Below are 23,708 nucleotides of genomic sequence, written 5' to 3'. Positions count from 1 at the left end.
TTGTTCAAAGGCATGTCCCCTGGCCCCCTTGCCAGAGGGTGATTCAGTCCTTCTGGGCGTGGGCTCGGGACGACGACGGCAGCCCCCCTGGGGTCCGGGGGGAGACTCTCATGTCGGCACTGACCACACTCTGAGAAACAGCGACCTAGAGGAGACTCACGTCAGGGAAAGACAGTAACAACCACTTCGTTACTCTTGTGAAGTCAATGCTGACGCAGATGTCATCTCTTCGTGTCTCCTCGCCCAAACACACACGCGCATGCACGTGTACACAGAGACGCACGCAGACAGACGCAGACACACACGCTTTCCAAAACTCCGGTTTCCCTGGCAAGCCACCTTTCTGCCATTTTGTGTCCGGGTCTGACTGTGCTCAAGCCTCTGGCCACCCAGTCCATCCATCAAGTCGTCATCTCTCCAGTCCAGGAACAGGGAGAACGAGGGAAGCAGAGAACAGAAGCATCTCTTCGGAGCTCCATCCTCAGACAGGAAGACAAGCCTGCCACAGACCCAAGGGAACTCACAAACACACAAGCTGCAACTATTTACATCCTCCTGCAGCCCACATACCTCGTTTGGGTCATAAATTTGAAATTCTCCTTTTACCTTCCCCATAAACAAATCCCAACTATTTCTCCAAAACTACCAATATTTTTCTTCCCATTTTACAATGTACTGAGTGTGAAATGCTAGCCTGCTCCCGACCTCCTTCCTCGTTTTACCGTGCTCAGCAGTGGGCGCTTCGCTGCTGTTGGGTTTTTACAAACGGGAGGTTTGGGGCAACCCCGCGTCGGCGCCCGTGGTCCGGCAGCAGGTGCTCACTTCCTATCTCTGTCACAGTCTGATTCTCACAGTATCTAAAACTTTTCCATTATTCGATGTTTATGGTGATCTGTGCCAAGTGATCGTTGAGGCGCTAGCGTCATTGTTTGGGGGCGCCGCAGGCTGCAACCAGATAAGATGGCCGCAGGCTGCACCCAGATTTAACCAATGTGTGTGTGACCACGGCTCCGCCGACGGCCGCTCCCCCGTCTCTCTCCCTCCCCGCAGGCCTCCCTCGTCCCTGAGCCACGGCGGTGTGGACATGAGGCCGGTTAATAACCCTATGACGGCCTCGAAGCGTCGGGTGAAGGGAAGAGTTGCACATGCGGGGCTGGGAGTGAGAGGCGAGCAGGGGTGAAGCTTAGCGAGGAAGGCGTGTCCAGAGCTGACAGCCCGAAAGCCTGGGCCTCTCGCGCCAACGGTCCGCCGAGCTGTGAGCGCACAGGAAAAGTCGTTGGAGGAAATTAAAAGTGCGATTCCAGTGAACACACAGGCCGAGGAGAAAGCGAGCTGGCCTGCTGCTGGCGTGGACAAGGTCGGAGCGGTGTGGACCGAGCGTCCGAGCAGCCAGCACAGCCCCTCCTGCTGAAGTCTAGTCCAGAGCAACGCCCCAACGCTCCTCCTGATTCTGGGAAGGCCGAGCCGGGGTCGGAGCTGCGGGAACGCAGCCTGGAGCCGGCAGGGGCTGGTTTGTGGGGGTGTTGGCAAAGAAACCGTCTCTGTAACACAGAAGCGGCCGGTGAAGCAGCAGGGTCCCCAGAGGATGGAGCTCAGAAATTCCTGAAGGTGGCTACGCGACCAACCAACTTCCCACGTGGACGAGACCGCCTTCTACCGGGAGAGGATGCATCTGGGATGCTCATGGCAGGAGAGCAGGGCTCAGTGTCTGGCTTCCAAGCTGCAGAGAACAGGCTGCCTCTCTCGTTAGGGGCCAGCGCCGCTGAGACTCTAGGTGAAGCCCATGCTCGTTGACCATTCCGAACATCGCAGGGCCCTTCAGGGTGATGCGGACTCTGCTCCGCCTGTGCTCTGGAAATGGCCCAGCCAAGCCTGGATGATGGCTTGTCTGCTTACAACAGGGTTGACTGAATGTCTGAAGTCCACCGTTGAGAGCTGCTCAGAAAACAGATCTCTCTCAAAATACCCGGCAGGGTCCCCTGGCTGCTCAGTCGGTAGAGCAGACAACTCCTGATCTTAGTGTCGTGAGTTCAAGCCCCATGTTGGGCGTAGAGCCTACTTAAAAAAAAAAAAAAATGCACCTGCCCCTCCCCCCAGTCCCCCGAGCTCTGAGAGACGGACAAGAGAGGAGTGTTGTTTTCATGCCCGCCAACACAACACCCACTCTGCAGCTCATGGATCAACGAGTCATTTCGACTTTCAAGTCTTTTTTTTTTTTTTTAAATATTTTATTTATTTATTTGTCAGAGAGACAGTGTGCACGAGAGCCCAAGCAAGGGGAGCTGAAGGCAGAGAGAGAAGCAGGCTCTCCACTGAGCAAGGAGCCCGATGCGGGACTCAATCCCAGGACGCTGGGATCATGACCTGAGCCAAAGGCAGACGCTTCACTGACTGAGCCACCCAGGCGTCCCGACTCTAGTCTTACTATTTGACAGATACACTTTGTGAGGCCCCAGCTGCCATAGACGATTCTGCTGATGGATCTGGGCAAAGTCAACTGAAAACCTTCTGCAAAGGATTCGTCATCCTTGATGTCGTTGAGAACATTGATGGTTCGTGGGAAGAGGTCCAAGTATCAACATTCACAGGGGTTTGGAGGCTGACTGCAGCCCTCGTGGAGGACTGTGCGGGGTTCTGGGCTTTGCTGGAGAAGTCGCCGCAGATGTGGAAACAGCAGGGGGCAGGAATCGGGACGGAACTGCTGCGGTCTCAGGGTGCAATGTAAACGCACGTGGAGCTCTCCTTAAGGAGGAGCCAAGCACATGCTTTCTCCGCAGGGGAGCTCCTCCTGGAGGGGATGCTGTGAAGACCACGGCCATGACCTCGGCGGATTTCGGATAAACCTAGTGGATCACACAGAGGCAGCGTGGGAGAGGACTGGCTCCAACTTGGAGAAGACACTGCACGCATGCTGCGGGAGATCGTTCACGGGAGGAGGGGCCCGGTGATGCCGCAAACTTCACCGTCTGATGTTTGGAGACCGCCACAGCCACCGCCGCTTTGGCAGCCACCAACGCAGAGGCGAGACCGCCGCCAGCACAAAGGCTGTGACCGGCTGATGAGCAAGAAGGTGCTTTTCGCGAAGGCTCGTGTGTCGTGGTTTTAGACCTAATGCTACCGCACATGGCAAACCACGGTGTGGCTCACCTCATACACTTAGAAACCAAAACGTGTGTGACTTGCTTTACAGTGCTCTTTGCTCTACCGTGGCGGTCTGGGGCCGAGCCCGCCACGCCGCTGCCGTGAGCCCGTGACGCTCTCCACGTCGCCGCCCAACCCCATCTGCCACAGTGAAGTTCACTACTTTCAGGGGCACTTCCTTCACACGCTTCTGCACTCCTTCCCACTTGTCAGCATCAGCCGAGGGCACTCGCAACAAGATCCCGCCCCTAAGTGCTGGCTGGACCGACCTGCGTACAGGCCCTCCCACCTGATTCCGAGCCTGCCAGCGCGTTTTCACCCCCCCCTTCCAGACGATTCCTGAAATCCCACGTCTTCCAGAGCGGCTTCCGTCTCAAACTGCCGGTCTCCCAATGCCGCCTCCTCCCTGCTGTCCCGCACTTGTCACTCGTCACTCTTCCTTTGGTCATTTACCATTTAAGGTCAGCTGCAACCGCAAACGCAGGCAACCGCTTGGGCCGGCACGTCATCCCCAGCTGTAAAGTCGGGTCTCAGATTCCGCCACAGTGTCTTCTGACCCAGTGCGAGAGGCTCCCTGACGTCCTGAGGGCCACTCTGCTGTTCTTCCCCTTCCCAGCTGGGGAGCATCAAGTGTGACCCCTAGAAATTCCGTCCCGTGGCAGGGACTTCTGGAGACGTCCCCAGACATCCCTGGGGAACAGGCCTAGAGCCAGGCATTCACGCCCAGACCTTGCCACGCGCATGTTCTCTGGCTCCCACGGCGGCCGCACACGCAGCTCTCGCACACGCAGCTGCACACACGCAGTTTTCGCACACCCAGCTCTCACACACCTGGCTGCACACACGCAGATCTCGCACACGTGGCAGCACACATGCGGCCCCCACACGCGGCTCTCGCACACGTGGCTCTCACACACGCAAATCTTGGACATGCAGCGGCACACATGCAGCCCCCACACTCGGCTGCACACACGCAGCTCTCACACCTGGCTACACACACGTGGCTCTCACACTTGGCTGCACACACGCGACTCACACGCAGCTCTCACACAGCCAGCTGCACACGCGGCTCTCACACTCGGCTACACACTCAGCAGCACACACGTGGCTGCCCACATGCGTTGGCACACACAGGTGGCTCTCACACACTCGGCTGCGCACACGCGCTCACACTTGGTGCACACACGTAGCTCTCACACATGCGACTGCACACCCGCGGCCCTTGCACACCCGCTGTGCACACGCGCTCTCACACGCGGCTGCACACACCCAGCAGCACACACGTGGCTCTTGCACATGCACCTGCCCACACACGGCGGCACACACGCGCTCTCACACACCCGGCTGCACACGTGGCTCTCACACACTCGGCTGCGTACATGCGGCTCTCACACGTCTGGCGGCACACACGTGGCTCTCACATGCGGTGGCACACACGTGGCTCACACTCGGCTGCGCACACGCGCTCACACCCGCTGCACACACGTGGCTCTCACACGGCTGTGCACATGTGCTCTCACACTCAGCAGTGCACACGCGGCTCACACACCCGGTGGCACACATGCGGCTCTCACACTCGGCTGCACACACGCGGCTCACACACTCGACTGCACACACACGGCTCTCGCACACTTGGCTGCGCACAGGCGCTCTCACACTTGGCTGCGCACAATGTGGCGGCACACACACGGCTCTCGCACACTTGGCTGCGCACGCGCTCGCGGCGGCACATGCGGTGGCACACGCGGTGGCACACATGCGGCTCTCACACACGCAGCTGCACACACGTGGTGGCACACACGCGGCTGCCGTGTATAGACGGGCAGGCAGCACTCACCAGGCCGCACAGACTGCACCAGAACGATACGGTCCCCACTGACCGTGAAGCCGAAGCCATGCTGGTCCTTCTGGATGATGACACAGCGCTGAACAAGACCTGACAAGAGGTGACAAAGAAAGAAGGGGTCAGGGAGGCACAGTCGTTGGAAGGTTGGTGCGTATGAGCTCGGACCAGCCCAGGAAGGCCCAGAAAGCCTTTCCAGACTAACCAATTCCCCAGACTCTTCCTGTCCAAACACTATGTTTGGCAAGCAACAGGACCTATCACCGACTCTGCGTTCCACCTGAGGGATGACCCTCCTCCCAGCACCGAGCTGTCTCTCTTGCACGGGTCTGTCTCTTTGGCTCTGGCTGGGTGAGGCTAGCCAGAGAAGGGGCAGGGCCAAGTCCCTGCTGAAGAGAGGTGTGACAAAGCAGCAGCTCTATGACCGAAGCCCAAGGGAGGCCAAATTTCCATCAAATGAAGCCCAACGGGTGCAGCAGGTACACCACCACGCTGGCCCTGCCGAATCCAGGAAAGGGTGTGTGGAAAGAGAAAACGTATGTCTACGCACGAACGTAGAGGAGAAGAGAGAAGGCTGTAACTGCCGGCCGGTCCCACCCCTGTGGGCGTGCACTAGATGTCACACGCGCCTGCCAACGTGTGACCACCTCCTGCGAGGGACAGAGCGTGAGTTCCAGAGCTAGAACCCGACGGGTCTCAGGCCCTGCCTCTGTCCCCTCTGTGCCTGGGCACTGGGGCGAGTTTCTGAGCCCTCTGTGCTTCAGCTTCCTCACCTGTAAAGCATGATGGCATTACTAGACTGACAGAAAGACAAATGAGCTAATTTATATAAAACATGTAACGTCATGCCTACCACATGTTACGAGCTCAATATACAGGCTAAGATCTGTCTGTGTGGGTGTTCATGTCCGTGTCAATGTGTTAATGCGCCAAGTTTACCTGCTGCCTCAGAGGTGTCAGAGGGCTGGCGGAGGTGGGAAGGGGACCTGCGTTCAGGTGCCGGATCTCCCAAAGACAGGCTACTTAACCTGGAGGGTAATAAGGAAAGCACATTGGTGAGTTGGGAGGGGAGGGACCAGCCTTAGGTGCTGGTAAAAGGGGCCCCGAGTCTTGGGTAAAGAGAGGCCAACCCTCTCACCCGGAACCCGCTAAGTCTGGTGGGAGATTAGCCAGGTCTACACCACTGCCAACACCACCTATTTGGAATCCTGGGCTGGCAAGGCAAGCATGGTCTCTTTGATACCCAGCAAGGCGTGAAGGGCAAGAGCCCTCCCTGGAGTCAGGAGACAAAGAGACAGTGCAAAGGACGGGATGTGCACAGACACACACACTTGTTGAGTCTTACCAGGCTGCAATGGGGCTGATGGAACAGAACGAAGCAGCAGAGAAAATGAATGCAAGAAAAAGACAGGAAAAAACAAAAAAGCTAGTTAGTTTTAGGCGATGATTTGCAAAGGAAAGGGAGACTGAAGAGCAAGATTGTGGATGGTCAAAACCACACGGAGACCCGCGTGCACCCAGCAGAGGACAGTGGTGGGTGCAGCAGCAGGCCTCCCCAGCTCGAACTTCGTCTTGCCCCCCCCCCCCCAACCAGTGTCTCCGGGAGAATAACTGGACATTTGATACTAACCTGTTGGGTAACCAGCATACACTTCTCTACATAGGAAGGGCAGGGCAATGGCCCGAGCCTCTGAACAAGCCACTTCTCCTGTGGGTTATGGGAGGAGTCTGGCCTGTCTGGTGGTAGTATTCCAACCCACATCCACCCCCTGCCGGCAGCCAGCCCGAGGCACATTGCTTAGCAACTGTTAAGACCCTAAACCAAAAAGGTACCCCAGGTTACCAAACCAGATTTACCACCCGACCTTGTCTTGAACGGGACCCCTGCAGGAGTGGGGTAAGCTCAATCATTGCCATGCCTCTCCCTTCCGGAAGAGTGTACCTGCTGCCCCTCCAAGGGGGTCTCCCAGGCATATCTACAGCAAATGACCAGGTAGAAGAATATTCATGGAGGCACTGTGTGCAGGGGCAAAGCACAGACTCCTGTAACTGTTCCCATAGGCGGCAGGTTCCCTAAACCGCAGGGCGCTCAGCTGCGTGTGAGGGGGAAGCTCAGAGCAGAAAGCAACGGCCTCAGGATGTGTTGCAGAGTGAAGACAACAAGGAGCAGAATTATGTGCACAGGAATTATTTGTTTCTATGTGTTTCCATACTTGTTTGCACGTGCACAGAATGTCTGAAACAACTCTGGGAGGGCACAAGAGAAAGCCGCACCCTGGGTGTCTGGAGCGCAGGGCTGCAGCTGCAAGCTTTTCACGTTCTTGAAAGTACCCTTTACGTTCTGTCACGTGAAGGTGCGGTTGCTTCAGGTAATACGTACAACACAACATAAATCACTTTTAAAGTTAAAGGGGGGGTCTTCTTCCCCCCTCACCCTGGCACCCTTCTTACCTGGACAGGTGAGACTGCTTTTTACTGGCTGATCTTTGGACCAGAGAGAGAAGGACACCAGGGAAGAAGAGAGCACGGAGCCCAGGGGAGAGCGAAACAGGAAAGGAGGAAGAAAAACAACAAAACAAGACATAAACCAGACAAGACACTGGAGCGGGCTGGTTCAAAAAAAAGCCACAACTGAGCTCAGAAGGGCCCGGGAGTAGAAACCAGCCAGGGCGCAGGGGAGTCATCCTGCGAAAACGCATCCTGCTGCCAGGAACGTCGCAGAGCTTTGCTACGGTTCTCAGGGAAGCTGGGCCACAGCGTTCAGCAGGGACTCCTGCCGGTCCTCCCACAGCCCCCGGGACCACGGTGCCGCAGCAGCAGGGATGCGCAGGGGACTGCCTCCTCCCAACTGCGGGGCTTACAGGGGGCGGCTGTGGGCCCAGCACGGCGGGGCTCTGGCGGCGCTGAGCTCATTGCTGGTCTGCCTATAGTCTTTCGCCTGCTCTGGTTTCTGGCTCCTGCCTCTGCCCATACTGGGCCTGCCCCCTTGATGTCCTTCCTACCCCACGGCCGGTACCGCGTCTGGAAGCCAGACATGAGGGGGCACAGCCAGCAGCTCCAACTTCCGGCCGTCTTCAAATGACCCGACCGCTCCACCCATGGTGGGTCCTCCACTGAGTTCAGCAGCAAGTGTTCTAGAATGTGCGGATGGTAACTGCACTTGCTGTGGCGACCGTTCTGCAACAGACGCATGTGCGGTCATCATTGAGCTGCGGCCTGTCACCTACGGCTCCGTGAAACTGAAAACGGTGTCCCAGCGTCCAGACCCCTGCTATCTGATAGCCACCAGCCACACATAGCTATGCAAATTTACACTCGAAGTTACATTTAAGATTCAGTTTCTCAGTTGCAAAGGCCACGTCTCAAGGTCTTCAAAGCTACATGTGGCTCATGGCTAGCACAGCCCCTGGACCGTGCGCATCACCACAGAAAGTCCTACCGGACGGCGCTGCCAAAGCACAAACATGAGATGTGGTCACGCAGCGAGTGGGTGAGGTGAATGTAGAGAACTTCCGCACAGACATGGGCGCCCCCACCCCTCCGAGAGGCCTTCTATTCCAGCCGCTCATCTGCTGTCTTTGGCCGGATCCACACACCACACCACTGGGTGGCCGCACACAGGCGGGAACTCCTCCTCCTAGCCAGCTCAGGAGAAAGCCCGTTTCGCCTGGGACAGCTTGGGCCTCCTCCTGGCCGCCGCTGGCCTCTGCAGCCCACTGGCTTCCCAGGCCGGTCTCAGAGCCCAGCAGCGGGGAGCTCTCAACCTGCTTTGCTCTGCACGTGAGCCGGCCGAGCGCCACTGCACACAATCGAAGGCCCACGAGGCCGTGGAGGGCATCCAGGGCATGGACTTCTCTAGCAGGACATCTTCTCTCTGAGAGCTTCACAGAGGGAAACCCAGCACAGAAGCAGAGAAGGAGGACACGCGGGGGCGGCAGCTCAGCTAGATGGAGACCCCCCCGCCCCGGGCTGTGGGGCCCGCTGGGCTTTGAGCCTGAGCAGAGACGCTGAGGGAGACCACAGCAAGGTTAAAATCTGAGAGACAAGGGTGGAGGGAGAGCGGGAGGAACGCAGTTTGGCATGAAATAGGGGCCGTCAGAGAAGAGAGGACTTTGATGCGGGCTCCCCTCTTCCTGATGACATTCCCACGGAAATGCAGGAGCCGAGATCGGATTCCAATTGGCCTTCACCTGATGGTTGTGGGGAAGGCCCGGGAAGAGTGCAGACTCCCCCCCGAATTTGGGGCTTGTTAAATGGCAGCCGCGAGGCAGATGGCTGGCCCAGCTTCTCAGTAAGTCCCACGCCACCACGGCCGGCCGTGCCTTCCAGCCGCAGGCCAGGATAACTGCAGCAGCCCCGTCTCCACTCCCCCGCAGCGGCCTTCTCTGGGCCCCCGATGGGGACCCGTCATTCCCGCCTCACTCCCCAAAGCCCCAGTGCGCTCACTCTGCCGCTGCCGGTGACGGCCCCCACCCTTTCCCCCTGCTTCTCAAGGCTCTGGTCGAGTGGCAACGACCCCACCACGCTTCCCCTGGCCACGGCAGCCTGCATGTCCCTCACCCCAAGATTTTATTCTGAAAAATTTCAAACCCACATTAATGTTGAGGGAGTGGCACGATGAATACCTATACGGCCTTCATCTAGACTCACCAATTAACATTTCACACTTGTTTGATTTTTCTATGATTATACATTTTTTTTTCCCATTTCAAAGCTATTAGACCACATGGTACTTTATCCCTAAATACGTCAGCAGAGATCCCCCAAGACCTTCGGGCTTCTATACAACCACAGTGATATCAGCACACCCAGGAGTTCATCTTTGACACAGAAAGATGACCTCATGCATGGCCCCACTCCACCCCCCAACTGTCTATTGCTCTTCTACACAGCTGTGCTCCAACAGCCTCGGACCAGGTCCCACCGTGGAGCGCAGATTGCATTTACTCGGGCTCCTTGGTGTTCATTTGATCTAGAACCCCCACCCACGCTGGTCTCTCTGAACACCGGTGTGTTGGAGAGCTCAGGCTGGTCGTCTTTGTGGATGGCCTGCAAAGGACTTGTCTGTCTCTGCACGATTAGATTCACATCAAGGCTTTTAAGAGAGTATTACATAAGCGATGCTCATTTCTGGTTCCACTAGGTTCGATTACTCCGGGGAGTTCACAGCAGTACAAGCAGATTTCCCATTTGAATGAGCGGGTGATCTGGGGTGCTATTTGAATTGTTCCTTCTACATCTACCAGTGCGCAGTCTCTTGTAGAGAATGCCGTATTCTCCCTCTTCTGGAGTGGTGTCGTGAATGCATGGTTTCCCCAATGCAATGCATTATAGTCCATTACCACCATGACTTTTCTTTTTAATGTGTTTGTTTTGCTTTTTTAAGTTTTTTTTTTTTTTTTAAGAAATCTCCACGCCCAACATGGAGCTCGAACTCAAGATCCTGAGATCAAGAGTTGCACAACTCCACTGAGCTGGCCAGGCATCCCTGTAATCATCACTTCTTTTTTTTTTTTTAAGATTTTATTTATCAGAGAGAGCGAGCGAGCTTGAGCACGAGCAAGGGGAGTGGCAGGCAGAGGGAGAGGGAGAAGCAGACTCCCTGACGAGCAGGGAGCCGAAAGCAGGACTCCATCCCAGGACCCTGACTGAGATCATGACCTGAGCCAAAGGCGGATGCATCACCGACTGAGCCACCCAGGGCCCCCTCCTCATCACTTTTTAAAAACTGTCGGAGGTGCTACATTTGGCTGGTAGGAGCTCCTGTTCAAGTGTCACCATCTGTCTTCGAGTGCATCCTTGCCTTTTGGACAACCAGATGCTCCCGGCTCACCTCGTACCTTCCCTGAGCCAGACCTGCAGTCGAACATTCCTGTGGGGAGCCCTGGTTCCTTTCAGCGGGACACATACGTAGAGACAGGGTCTGGGTGCCGGGTGCTCCCTGTGGCCAGGTTGTTGCTCCTCCAGCCCCTTTGGTGAGCGGGATATTTGTGCAGGAAGGGCGAATTCACATGGAAATCTCCAGTGTGACTGTGGCATGACAGGGTCCTTCCTCGTCCCCCCAATTCTGTTACTTTAGCTTCTCTCTCCTACAGTGAGAACCCGGGTCCCACACAAAAGCAACACGTTTGCTCGTTTGCCTGCTGCAGGATACATGCCGGACGGTGGTGGGAACGCCGCACCGACTCATGAGGTGGGAGTCTCCCTGCAGTTCCTTTGGTCCTCGGACTGCGTCCCATCGCCTTCGTGCCCATCCATCTGCAATGCATGCAGGCTTCTTTTCTGATTTGCACTTAATTTGGGGGTTTGCTTTTCTCAGACTTATTTATCTAATTTCATTTTTTGAATTTGCTATGCATTTATGCAGTTGAAAACTCAAAATGAAACTTTAAAAGAAGTACATTCAGGCGGCGCCTGGGTGGCTCAGTCCTTGAGCATCTGCCTTTGGCTCAGGTCAGGATCCCAGGGTCCTGGGATCGGGCCCCGCGTCGGGCTCCCTGCTCCGCGGGAAGCCTGCTTCTCCCTCTCCCGCCCCCCCTGCTTGTGGTCCCTCTCTCGCTGTGTCTCTCTCTGTCAGAAAATAAATACAATCCTAAAAAAAAAAAAAAAAAGGTACATTTAGAACTGTCCGTATTCCGTCTTCCCACTCCTCCAAGGAAACATTTTCATTTGTCTTCAGCTCCCTTTCTGGATTTCTTCCTGGGAAGTTAAGCAAATACGCAGAAATATTCTTTTTCCTTTCTTGCTTACACAATAGGTAGTATCTCATGTATTCACACCTTGCCTTTCTCATTTCACCTGTCCTAAAAGTGACTGTATCAGTTCACAGAAATCTGCCATTTCCTTGTCCTTTCGCTGGGCCCACACCCTGCGCGCCGATGTCCCTCCCTCGACTCCGCTCCCTGTCACCTGCTAGAGGGCAAAGGTCTCAGCGTGTACTTTCTGGTAGGCTCTCCAGCAGCACGAGGCCCCGAAGAGCCACCCTGCAATACAGGCCGAAGGTGCCCTCCTCATTGTAGCCCACAGGGTGCATGATACAGCCCGGAAACGTCTGGTGACCTTCCAGAGTGCAAAGGCACAAGTGCCCACATATCCCTTCTGTTGGCCTATGGGCATGGGTGTATGTGTATATATATTTTTTCAAATTAGTTAAAAATTGAAGATCAGGCAATTGTTAAAAATTGAAGATTAAGCAATTTCACATTAACAAGATCTAGGTTTCTGGTTTCTTGGAAACGGGTGGAGTTCGGCACCACTGTGCTTCTGATCTCACTCGGTGACTGGCGGCTGGTGGGAGCTCCTGCCCTCCCCATCCTTACTTCCATCCCACTGGCAACATGGAGCAGAGGAATAGCCTAGAACGTCCCTGTTCCTGGATACCAGTTACTAAGTGCCTCCCACCTTCCAGGCAGGTGCTGCCCACCCGACATACACCATCCATGGAATCATCACGAAGTCTGGCCATGTGGGTAGCTCACCCCATACTTAGAGCGAACACGGGGGTTAAGTAAGTGGAATTAGGATTCACCTGACTTCAAGGTCTGTGCCCCTAAAGGAAAAGTTATCTCACCTGTGGCCTTAGGAAGATCTAACTGGCCTTTAGTGAACCTTTCCTCCTATTTTCTTTTCCACACACATGCATACATGCACACAGAACATGTGTACATGGGACAACACATGCGCACACACGATACATACATGTCACACGCGAGCTCACAGGATACACACTAGACTGCACGTGCCCTGTAGGTCTGGAAAGATAACACGATAAACACAGGATTAGATCGCACACCATACGTGGGCTGACCAAGGTCTCTGTGTTTGGGCAAAGTCACGTTCCCAGGCCCCTCCCCAAAGCCAGGAGCAGCAGTAAACCAGGAAAGAGCTACCTGGCCAGGACCTTCGTTCTAGATAAAGTCCACACTTGCTGAACCCTGACCTGGTCTTACTGGTCTGGTCTCCCTTATCTCCCAGGGTGGAGGAGCTCGAAGCAGGCTCCCGGCACCCTAACTTCCCCAGGATTCCGCATCTGGGTGGAATGTTCCCCACGGTCGGAAGCTGGCAAATACTCCCAGGCCTGCACATCCCCACGGTGAAGGGAAGACACACACATCCCCTTCGAGCTCGTGTCCTTGAAAACACTGGGACACAGGGGCGCCGATCAAACATGAGCAGTGTGGATCAGAACCAGGGTGCAAAGTTAATGCCTCGAAGAGTGCTGTAAGAGACATCTGGGTTTGGAGTCAAGGACACTCAGGAGCTAATCCCAGTTCTTTCTCCCAACCGCTCGACTTCACGCATGGGGGGGGGTCCCGTCAGCTGTAAACCAGGGGGCGGCCAGGTCACTTGCTGGCTGCAGAGAGGCGTGGGACTCATTTGAGGCTCCAGCCGGGACCTGACTCAGTGGCTCTGTGGTGTGCAATCGATCTCCGCTTCCACAAGCAGCCCAGGCAACGGCCGTTCAGGGAACCGTCACTGTGTGGAGCTCTGCACCGTCCCCAGGGTCCCCAGTGGACCTTAGCCCTCCAGGTCAAGGTTGCCGGCCACGGCCCAGGGTGGCGTCCAGGGCATGCAGCGTGCCCGTGCCACACGTCTGCTGAAGGGCTGTGCACGCGCCTCCTTTTGGGGCCGGTATGAGGGTCACAGAGGCCTCATTCGTCAGCTTCCCTGACGGTGCGAAGTCCTGCGCAAATCCACTCAAGTTCCACACCAGGCGACTGACACTCAACGTGCCAGAGGTGAGGGCCACAGATGGTGCGTGGACGAGAGACGGAGAAGTGAGGACGAGCCCGGTGTGTCCGGTCCTCTCTGCTTCCATGCAGCTCTCAGACGGCTGTGTCACCCCAGGCACACAGCCGTGTGTACGGGGAGGCTGAGCTCCGGCGGGCCGAGCTTCAACACCAGTGTTTCACACATGGCCCACGCGCTACAGTTAGGAAAACACACTTTCGGGGTGAAATATGGGCTCAAGCTTAGCCTTCTCCTGGCTGTCACCCCACTGAGAAGCCCCCGTTTCTCAACGACAAATGCGGAAAATACCACTTTTGTCCAAGGGTGACTGGGAGCGCCGAATCCCCCCACCGAAACCTCGAAGCCAACCTGTGCAAGCAGAAACCCACCTCCCAGCCGAGCCCAGCCCTACTCCTGAGCAAATGTCTCCTCCCGAGGTGAACGCCGGAGCCCAATTACCTTGGACACCCTGTAAATCGAGTCGCTGCTCAGTCTTACTGCGATTACCCTCCACTAGGTCTGGACCCACCTGCCCCTGCTCCTCCCGCCCCTCCCCCAGGACTACCGCTCCCCTCCCCAGAATCCAGCTGTTCTCTACACAGCGATCTTTTAAAGAGACACATCAGAACGTCACCTGGGAGTGCTTTCCCGGCATCCAAATCCTAGCCCAGCCTACAGGTCCCCCAGCGGCCACCTTCGCCCTTCCTCCCTGCACGGCAACCCCAGCAGCCAGCCACTCTGCAAGGCCATCACACACTCACTTGCCAGGGTCGGCACAAACGCCTCTCCCTCTGCGAGACCTTCGCTGACACCCCGCTAGGCGGGTCTCCCCTGAAGTCTTCCCTGTAGTGCTTGCTCAGAGCTGACCAGTCATTTGGTGCTTTGGGGATCGTTTCATGTCTACTTTCCCCGTTTACCGATAAGCTGTTGTCTCCTGTTCCCTAGAGCACACAGCAGCTCCAGAACACAGCAGATATTCAATAGATAGGAGTTGAAAAATAAAATCAGATAATACGTGCCAAGGAACTCTGCAGACATCCAAATATTACAAGCACACACTTGTCCTCAAGAGTCTGAGTGGCCTCCACAGTGCAGAGAAGTCAGGACTAAATTCACAGCCTCCTGGGTTTAACGAAGGCTGACTGAAGTGGGAGGCTGTAGCCTCTCCTCAGGTGCATGCGAGGAGCGCCATCAAGGTGCAGTCAGAACGGCTAAAGCTCCTACAGTCCTCCGTCTCCCAGATTTCTACAATTCTGTTCTGCACACAAAGCACTAAACAAGAAAATGCGTGTTGAAGTGTGTTCGTAAGGACAAGGTGGGTTGGGGAGAAAGAAGGCCAAAGAAGGAACGGGAAAGGTGGTCCACGGAGCAGAGCGTGGGAGCAAGGGCCGAGTCCCGAGGGGCAGCTCAGCGCGGGAAGACGCTGGAGGGGAGGAACAGTGTGAGACAGCAGCTCCGAGGCCGTCAGTGTGACCCGGGGTGGAGCGAGGGACCAGACAGGAGAGAACATGACATAAAACAGAGAAGACGTGGGTTTCCACCCCCGCTCTGCCACGTGCGAGCCAGGGCTGGGGCGGGGGCGGGTCTTAGGAAACTCTCTGGAACGCTGAGTTTCTCCACCTGAACAACATGGACAGTCCACCTGCCTGCTCCACCTGTCTCAGGAGCAGCTGTGGGAATTAAATGAGGGGGCGTCCGAAGGCTTGGGAAACACTGAGGCACATGGCAATGACTGGGGAGAGGCTGGGCCAGCTGCTGAAGGCTTCCTGGGGCTCACGGGATCAGGGCAAGCCTCGGTCAGCACAGGTCTGAAGGGAGAGGCCGGAGTGGGCCGGAAGGGAGAGGCTGGAGGCCCAGAGCGCCCGTGGGGCCGGGCTGATGTGCGCCTGAGCCCGAGCACTGCTGTGGAACAAACCGGAAAGGGCAGGTGGGAGAGAGGCTGGGGGGGGCGGGGGGGCACACAACTGCCTCCCATGCTGCCCATGGGGAGCCGGGAGCCACTGGGGCTGCCGCAGGGCACCGCCAACGTGCTGGTTTGAAGTGAGAGACTCAGTGTGAAATATCCACGAGGTTTCAGACAGTACAAAAAAATGGAGGAACATAAAATATCAACACTTTCAATATTGTTTACATGCCAAGATAGCAATATTTTGAGTAGACTGAGTTAAATGAAATATATTACTAAAATTCATTTCTCCTATTCCTCCTTATTTTCATTTTTAAAAGATCTTATTAAGTAACCTCTACACCCAACGTGGGGCTCGAACCCACAACCCCAAGATGGAGTTGCATGCTCCCCTGACTCAGCCAGCCAGCCCCCCTTCCTTGCTACTTTTTAAAGTTTTTTTTTTCTTTTTTATTTGACAGAGAGACAGAGACAGAGCACAAGTAGGCAGAGCAGCAGGTAGAGGTAGAGGGAGAAGCAGGCTCTCCGCTGAGCAGGGAGCCTGACGCGGGGCTCAATCCCAGGACCCTGAGACTGTGACCCGAGCCAAAGGCAGCCACTTAACTGACTGAGCCACCCAAGCGCCCCATCTCCTTGCTATTTTTTTTGTTGTTATTTTTTTTTCCTTGCTGCTACCTTGCTACTTTTAATGTGGCTACTAGAAAGTTCCCAATGCCACGTGTGGCCTGTGTTCTGCCCTGCTGCACAGTACGGGTAGGGCCTCCCTTGGCCACACTCGGCCTTCTCCCCCATGGCGGGGCCTCCAGCCCCTCAGACCAGGCAAAGACACCAGTAGCCGGCCCAGAGTCACCGCCCAGAGTCGCTACAGCCTTCTGCCAAAGCACTGGGTGCACGGGCGCTCACCTCTCTCCCCTGTTCTTGTCCGCTGGGCTGTGAGCTCCCGAAGGGCCCCGCTCAGCGGCCTCAGCAAGGAAGGAGTGAGAGGTTCTGAAGGGCGGCCCTCTCCAGCGCTTGGCAGACAACAGGCTGACCGGCGGGCACCCTCTCTGCAGTTGGGACCCAGCACACATGCGCCTCCCTGCTCATCAGCATGGGCACGGACTCACATCCGATTTACTGAATTGGTCACACATTCCTCGGAAAAACCCCAGGACCTGGGCTGCACCCAGGGGGTCAAATGGGTATTGAGCCGCAGGGTGGTCAAGTGTGGAGCTGGACGGGGTACGTCTGCATCGTGGCTCTGGTTCCGACCGCCTGTGGGGCTTGGGGAAAATGACTCCCTGGCTGTGATCCTCGGTGTCCTCATCCACAGAACTGGAACACTAGCTACCTATCTCACGGGCACTTGCAGGAGCTGGTGAACGTGGAGTATCTGGCGTAATGCCCGGCACGCGGCCAAGCCCGAAAAGCGGTTGCCGTTCTTGCCCTGAGGCCCTGAGTCAAACCGCACGAGTGAGCTACCACTGAGCAATCCCATCGTGGCTTGAGCACAGGAGAAAAGGACGTGGGGTTCTCGCACGCCGATGTGACCGGCCCCTAAGCCTGCTCCGGAGCAGGCGCCCCGCTGTGGAGCCCGGTCCCCACTGCCATGCTCTGGTCTCCGCGTCTCGGGACGCCGGTGCCGAAGCTGCCCTTCACTGGCGCGTCACTGCAGACAGCAAGACCACAGGGTCTCCAGAGGCCCGGCCAGGTGCGCAGGGCAGAGGCGGGGCGGGCAGCACATGCGAGGGAAGCCACAGAGGCCGGCACAGCCGCAGGGAGGGGGCGGCACGGGCCGTCTAGACATCTGGGTTCTAGACCAACTCTGCCCCCGTCTTTCTGAACACCCTTGGAAAAGGAGAGGAAAATTATATGGAATCAGCATGTAATACGTTACAGACCTTCATTTAATCCTCACAACAACTTGATGAGGTAGACGCTGTTATTTGCCTTGACTGACGAGGAAAACAAGAGTCAGAGAAGCTCAGTAAGTTGCTCAAGGACACACAGCTATTCAACGGTAGAGCCAGACATGAGCTCAAGCCTGCCAGACGCCAGAGCCAACGTTCCCCTCTGGGCGCCTTGGCTTCACCCCTACCCTGCAGGGCTGGGCCAGGTTACCTTCCCCTGTCTCGTTCTTATCACACACCATCCTCCACCCCTCACAGGGCGTCCTGGGCACACGGGGTCTGTGCACCCCGGGCGGACGCACGCAGAACTCAATTTATACACCTGAGAGGGAAACGACAGACACCATCCCCAACAGTGACCTAGAAGCACGGTGGAGTCTGCGCTGGGGATGTCCGCAAGGTGGCCAGGGAGAGTTTTATTCCGTTAGCCGGTATGAACAAGAGCCAAGGAAGAGCAGAGCTCAGAACCCACAAGACCCAGGCCGAGCCTGTGTCCCAGGGCCCGAGGCCGGGGAGTGGGGGTGGAGGGCCTCGGTCTGGGGCCTGACGCGTCCTCCTCACCTGCGTAATGGCCCCCGTGTGACAGCAGACAAGACACCGAACACCTCCCAGTCCCAGCTTCCATGCCGGTACCGTGTGCGACAGAGCATCGTCCTCCCACAGGGCCCGGTGATGCCACCATTATTTGGAAACCCAGAATCACTCTGCTGGCGTATGCTGTCTCACCTCCAGTTTTCCTGAAAAGTAACTACCTGTGTTCTAAGTAAATCCTCCGGAAGCAGTGACAATACACAAGGCACACCACGCTGGGGACTTGGCATCAACAGAGTTATGCTCTGATTAGTCCACAAATAAAGGTCGAACCGCAAATCAATCCCGAAAAACAGCCAATCTAAGAAGTCTCCATCTGCCTTGAAAAAAACTGTCATCTGGCTCAGAATTCACCTTTCTAATTTACTTTGTTAGGGTGGATTTTAAATTTGTTTTCGTTCCCTGAGTTCGTATCAAAATTGATGGGAAATAGTGGGTGGCAGGGGAAAGTTCGCCTTTGGTTTTAAAACTGCTGAGCTTCAGCCACGGAATGACAATTCAGGCAAGCGGCTGCCCTTCCTCACCATCCCTCTGCCATAGGATCCTCTCCCTCAGCTGAGGCACCTGCAGGTCACAGCGCGGGAGCCCCCAGCGGTACTGAGGAGCCCCCGAGTCAGGAGAGGGACAAAGGAGGGCAAGCGGGGGAGGACCCAAATCCCTCTTCCACCCTTCTCAAGACTGCCCGGACACTCCCCGCCTTCCGGAAGCTTCTCTCAACTGACTCGCCGGCCACTCCTGTTGTTTACACCGTCTGGCCCTTAGGCTTTTGACTTGTGCTCTAAGGACACATCCCTGCACTGATGTTGCTTTAAAAGGGAACTGGTAATAAAACACCTGCTCCGAAGGGGGGACTGCTGTCCTCCACTTTGTGTTTCCTCAGCTCCCCTGACCCTGGTCCCCATCAAGAACGCCAGCTCCACACAGGTCACTTGGCAGACACAGCTGGTTAGGACGCTGATGGAAGGCCAGCCAGAACATGGCCTCAGGACAGGCCCATCCCTACGACAGCTCTGAGCTGCCACACCCCCAGGAGACCCCCCTGCTGCCCTGCGATGGGGCCTGCAGGACCGGGTTTACTGGGGCAACTCCAGGCAGCCACTCAGAGGGGCCTGGCCGGGAGGAGGGGGGAGGGCAATGGGCGGGCTGCAGACCAGGCCGTACAGGCCCAGGCCGCAGGCTCTTCCGAGCCTGACACAGGCCGTGCTGCGGGAAGACTAGGGTTTGCAGAGCAGGGGCTCCAACCACTTCCAGCAAGGGCTGGCTCATACCCTTTCCTACTGAATCCAACCTTCTGAGTGGAGGGGTGTCAGGAGACAGGAGTCACTGGAGCTGGGAGACTGGACACGCCCACCCCGTGCAGGTGAACAGACGGAGCTACATTTCAGAGCACTCAGTGCGCCTCAGAGATCAGAGATTATGATCAGGCAGCACGCAGTGGTCTCAACGAGGCCTCCTGATGGTTTGAAGGCCTGGATTAAACCTCAGCGGCAGATCCTGGCTTCCTCACAGAGTGTGGGGCGTGCGCACACGTGCGGGTCGGGCAGTGATGGGGACAGGGACGCACAAGCCAGAGGGCCCTGCGGCCCCTTTCTGGGGACCTAGAAACACACCCTCCTTCCCCCAGGCACAAATCACATCTCAATGAGGTTTGTTCTAGCAACAAGGCACCCCCCACCCACCAGCAGAGCGATACGGTATTTCAACTCGGAACCTGCCGGACTGCGGAACATCATCTTTAAGAAACAAACCCGGACTGGCCAGGAGAGAATCCCTGGGACGACACACGGATTTTCCCCGTGGGGCCAGACACGCACACATCTCAGGGAAAATGTGCTGAACGATGAATGACCAACCTTGAAATTCCAACTCCTCCCAAACCCCAGTGTGCAGACAGCTGCCCCACGCCCTGCACCCAGGCTCCCATGGCTGAGCTCAAGCCCTGCCCTGGCCTACCTGTGGGCATGCGGTCCCCGGCCCCTGCACCCGAGTCCACAGGCACCACTAATGCCAACATGTCTCGGCGCTTCACTGCTCTGAGTCACTCACCCGTGTCGATCACGTCTCCCTCCAAACAGGCAACATCCCTTTCCTGCGAGTGCAGTGCCGGGCACGCGGGCACCCACAGATGGGTTCCAGGAGGACGCGACGCACACACCTTGAGCACTTCCTGACACAACACGCGAGCGACGAGGAGCGTGGGCTCCTGGCACATCCCCAGCTGTGAGCGCCACATTGGCGCATCCCTGAGTGCTCTGTGTCCCAGCTTGCTCACCCTCTCCTGGCGCTGCTGTCAGAACTGGATTATTTAAACATGAAAGAAGAAAATGCTCAGGCCGGAGCCTGGCACAGTAAGAACTCAATAAACAGGAGCCCTTATTTATGTGACTCACTCTGCACAACGCCCCCAGGGGTAGAACCATGGCTGCCTTAACTTCACAGCAGAGGAAACCAGGCCGTGGAAAGGCCGGGTACAGGCTTAACTTCAGGCACCCAGCGAGCGAGGTGGCGCGGGTACACGATGCCCACCAGCCCTGGCTGGCCGAGGCCGCGCCCTCTGGCTCAAGAGCGTCCTCACCACCTGCGCCCCCTTGCCTCAGACCCATCCTCTGCTTCCATCTACGTCCCAAGTCCCACATGCCAGAGCTGCCTGCTCGTCTCTCCTTCTGCTAGCATTTACTGAGCACCTGCTGCATGGCAGGTGCACAGCTGGGCGGCACCTTGTCGGACCCTCAGAACAGCCCTGCACGTGTCTATTTTATAGACGAGGAAGCTGCAGTTGGAGAAGACACAGGACCCGCCGAGGTCCCGGGGTTAGCGACAGCTGGTGCCTGGGCTGGGGCTGGAACTTAGACCCCCGAGCCCTAAGCTCAGTGGCAGCCCCCACTAAGCCAGGCTGACTCCGGGTGTTTCCCTGCCCACACGTACAACACAACGTGGATTACTGTCTCTACACCTGCAGGCCAAGTGCTTGGGCTTCAAGGACGGTTCCCTGGGTTGGAGATCTTGCTGCTGACCCTGGCCCTGTGACCTCAGGCGTCCTCTCCTGTCGCAGAGGTTAGGACTGCTTCACGGGATTGTTACGAGATTTAATGGTGCCGTTCATTAAAGCGTTCTGCGCTGGGCACACCATAAACACTCAAAATATATATTGCTATGATTATCATCAACATGGGGAAAGGGAGTCAAGCTGTTCCCCTATTTGAGGCTAGCATTTCCCTGCCCATGATGATGGATGATCCGGTAAAGCAGGCGGATGGGATGTCCAAGTCCATGACAGGCAGGGAAACCAAGGCACAGAGACAGGGGGTCCTCACCCGAGGGCGGGGCCGGCCTGCGCTCCCAGGCCCTACTGCCTCCCTGAGCTCTTTGAAAACGTCCAGGATTTCAGGGTACACAATCGCTCATCCAAAGGAAAGCCTTGTTGCCCTACTCCTAACTGCCCTGTCAGAGCTTTAGGGATTCACCCTACCCCCCAACCAAAGATGGGTGATGGGCACGCTGTTCCAAGTGGAAAATCCAAGCCCATCCCAGGCGGAAACCCCAAATCTCTGCTGCTCCAGCAGATTTCCAGGACGCGCTGGCTCCCAGAAACCACAATTACAGGCAAGCTTGAGACCGAAGCGTAATTAGGCCCATGCCGCGGGCTCAGCAGTCCTGGCCTCTCCCACCCCCGCCCCAAGCCCCACGGCAGCCAGTGCGTGGCAGGCCGACATGCCATGGGGATTTCCAGCCCTTCTCCCTTCCAGCCTCCATTATTTCCAGGAAACCGAAGAAGGGTGGGTGAGGGAGGAGAGGATCCATCTCACGGGGAAAACTCATGAGGAATGGCAGCAGGAGCTGAAAATGACTTCCGAAGAAAGAAGGCGCTCTTGAGGTCCCTCCCTCACTCCATCCTTTCTTTCCACAAAGATGACTCTAGGAAGGAGTTCCCTGGGCGAGACCCCCAATGTGAGAAGGAAAGGGGTGCTGAGTAACAGGAACACACTCTCAGTGCCCCCAGACAGGGAACACTCTCCACTGCAGACCAGATGGAGAGAGCATGGCATCCAGGAGGCCAGAGGAGTCCAGGCCTCTGACTCTCACTCCAACATCCTGGGGGGGTGCTGAGTAAACCCCCCTCCCAGAGCCCCTCCTCACCCAGGCGGGCAAAAAGGCAGGCCTGGCCTTGCCTTCTCTTGTAAACACCTTGCTCTTCTGTTCGAAATGTGGGGCTGGGGTCCCCTGTGCTGCATGCACCAGCACAAGGGCGCCGTTGCCTGGGTGATGGGTTTGCTCCGTGTCGCTCCGAGGACTGCTCCGGACACACCATTAATAACAGAGTGCTGTCCCCACTCCGCCCCCTTATGCTGCGGCTTTCAGGGGGGCTGAGAGCCCAGGATCATCCACAGGGATCCTCAGGTGGTGCAGCAGGAGTCGGACAGAGCAGGGGACAGGGACAGGGGCATCCCAAATAGGGTGTCGGCCTCAAAATTCTAAAAGGCTTTGGAGCTTATGGTGGGAACAGGAGGCTGTCCAGGTGGTTTCTCGAAGCCTGTCCAGAGCCCCCAGAATAATGGCCGACAGAGCAGACTGGTACCAACCCAAGTCTGCCCACCAAAGTTGGACTTCAAACATTAATCCCAAGAAGCTTTCCTTGATTTTGTCTGTCCTGGACAACCTCTCCCCCCAGGCAGGCATCACCCCCGCCCTCATAAATTCACTCTATCACTGGTTCGTTACAACATCAATGAAGAACAAACAACCGTTCCACCCACGGGTCCCGAGATCCATCTGACATTCGGCATGAGGGAAAGACGAACACTTCCCTGGAAGTCTCTCTACGAAGACCTGATTTGTGCATTAAATGACACTTGTGTGGACACTCTTAATCGGCCTCCGCGTCTCTGGTTCCCCAGCTAAGCTAAGTCATACACATCTTCAGAGGAGAGGATGTGTCTTCCACTTTTGGGGTATTTCTGCATCTCGCCTCCCCACGGGCCAGGTAGATAACCTGGGTGTCCTCCCACATGCATGCACATGCACACACACGCACAGCATCCACGGACACGCACATGCACAGCATCCACGGACACGCGTACGCACAGCATCCATGCACACGCATGCACATAGCATCCATGGACACACATGCACATAGCATCCATGGACACACATGCACATAGCATCCATGCACACGCGTGCACATAGCATCCATGGACACACGTGCACATAGCATCCATGGACACACGTGCACATAGCATCCATGCACACGCGTGCACATAGCATCCATGCACACGCGTGCACATAGCATCCATGGACACGTGCTCTCACACACATGCGTGTGCACGCATAGCATGCACTATAAACTCTGGGACTCTGCACACAGCCCTGCTCCATCCACCTGTTAGGCAGACCAGCTGACAAGCAGTCGCTGGCACACGTCCAAGGGACCAGAAGCCAAAGAGAAACGAGATATTCAAGAGGGAACCACACAACCACACCGACTGAGAATCACCGCGGAATCCCATCCGGTACCGAGGCTGGTCCTGATCCGGAGACGGAGGGGACTGAGGGAGAGTGTGAAGGGCAAGGACGCATCCCATCAAAGGCACCGGACTCACAGGACACGCGC

At 56.6% G+C, this 23,708-nt stretch overlaps 1 protein-coding gene across 5 annotated transcripts in view; it reads right to left on the bottom strand.

Annotated features, from left to right (window-relative positions):
• Nucleotides 1-23,708, bottom strand: part of ARHGEF11 (Rho guanine nucleotide exchange factor 11) — an 82,356-nt gene that overhangs the window by 34,583 nt on the left and 24,065 nt on the right. For 4 of the 5 annotated variants that reach the window (XM_073888614.1, XM_073888616.1, XM_073888615.1 and 1 more), the window contains exons 2-4: nt 6,330-6,344; nt 5,924-6,012; nt 4,979-5,077 (exon numbers count right to left, since the gene is read on the bottom strand). In XM_073888614.1, coding sequence (XP_073744715.1) covers nt 4,979-5,077; nt 5,924-6,012; nt 6,330-6,344 — 203 coding nt within the window. The remainder of the gene's footprint in view (nt 1-4,978; nt 5,078-5,923; nt 6,013-6,329; nt 6,345-23,708) is intronic. The other variant, XM_025858743.2, reaches the window with a different exon arrangement.

This window comes from Callorhinus ursinus, unplaced genomic scaffold (genome assembly GCF_003265705.2).
Source record: "Callorhinus ursinus isolate GAN/ISIS: 27379988/994484 unplaced genomic scaffold, GSC_fseal_2.0 scaffold92, whole genome shotgun sequence".
NCBI classification, from domain to species: Eukaryota; Metazoa; Chordata; class Mammalia; order Carnivora; family Otariidae; genus Callorhinus; species Callorhinus ursinus.
This window is presented reverse-complemented; position numbering and strand designations above follow the sequence as displayed.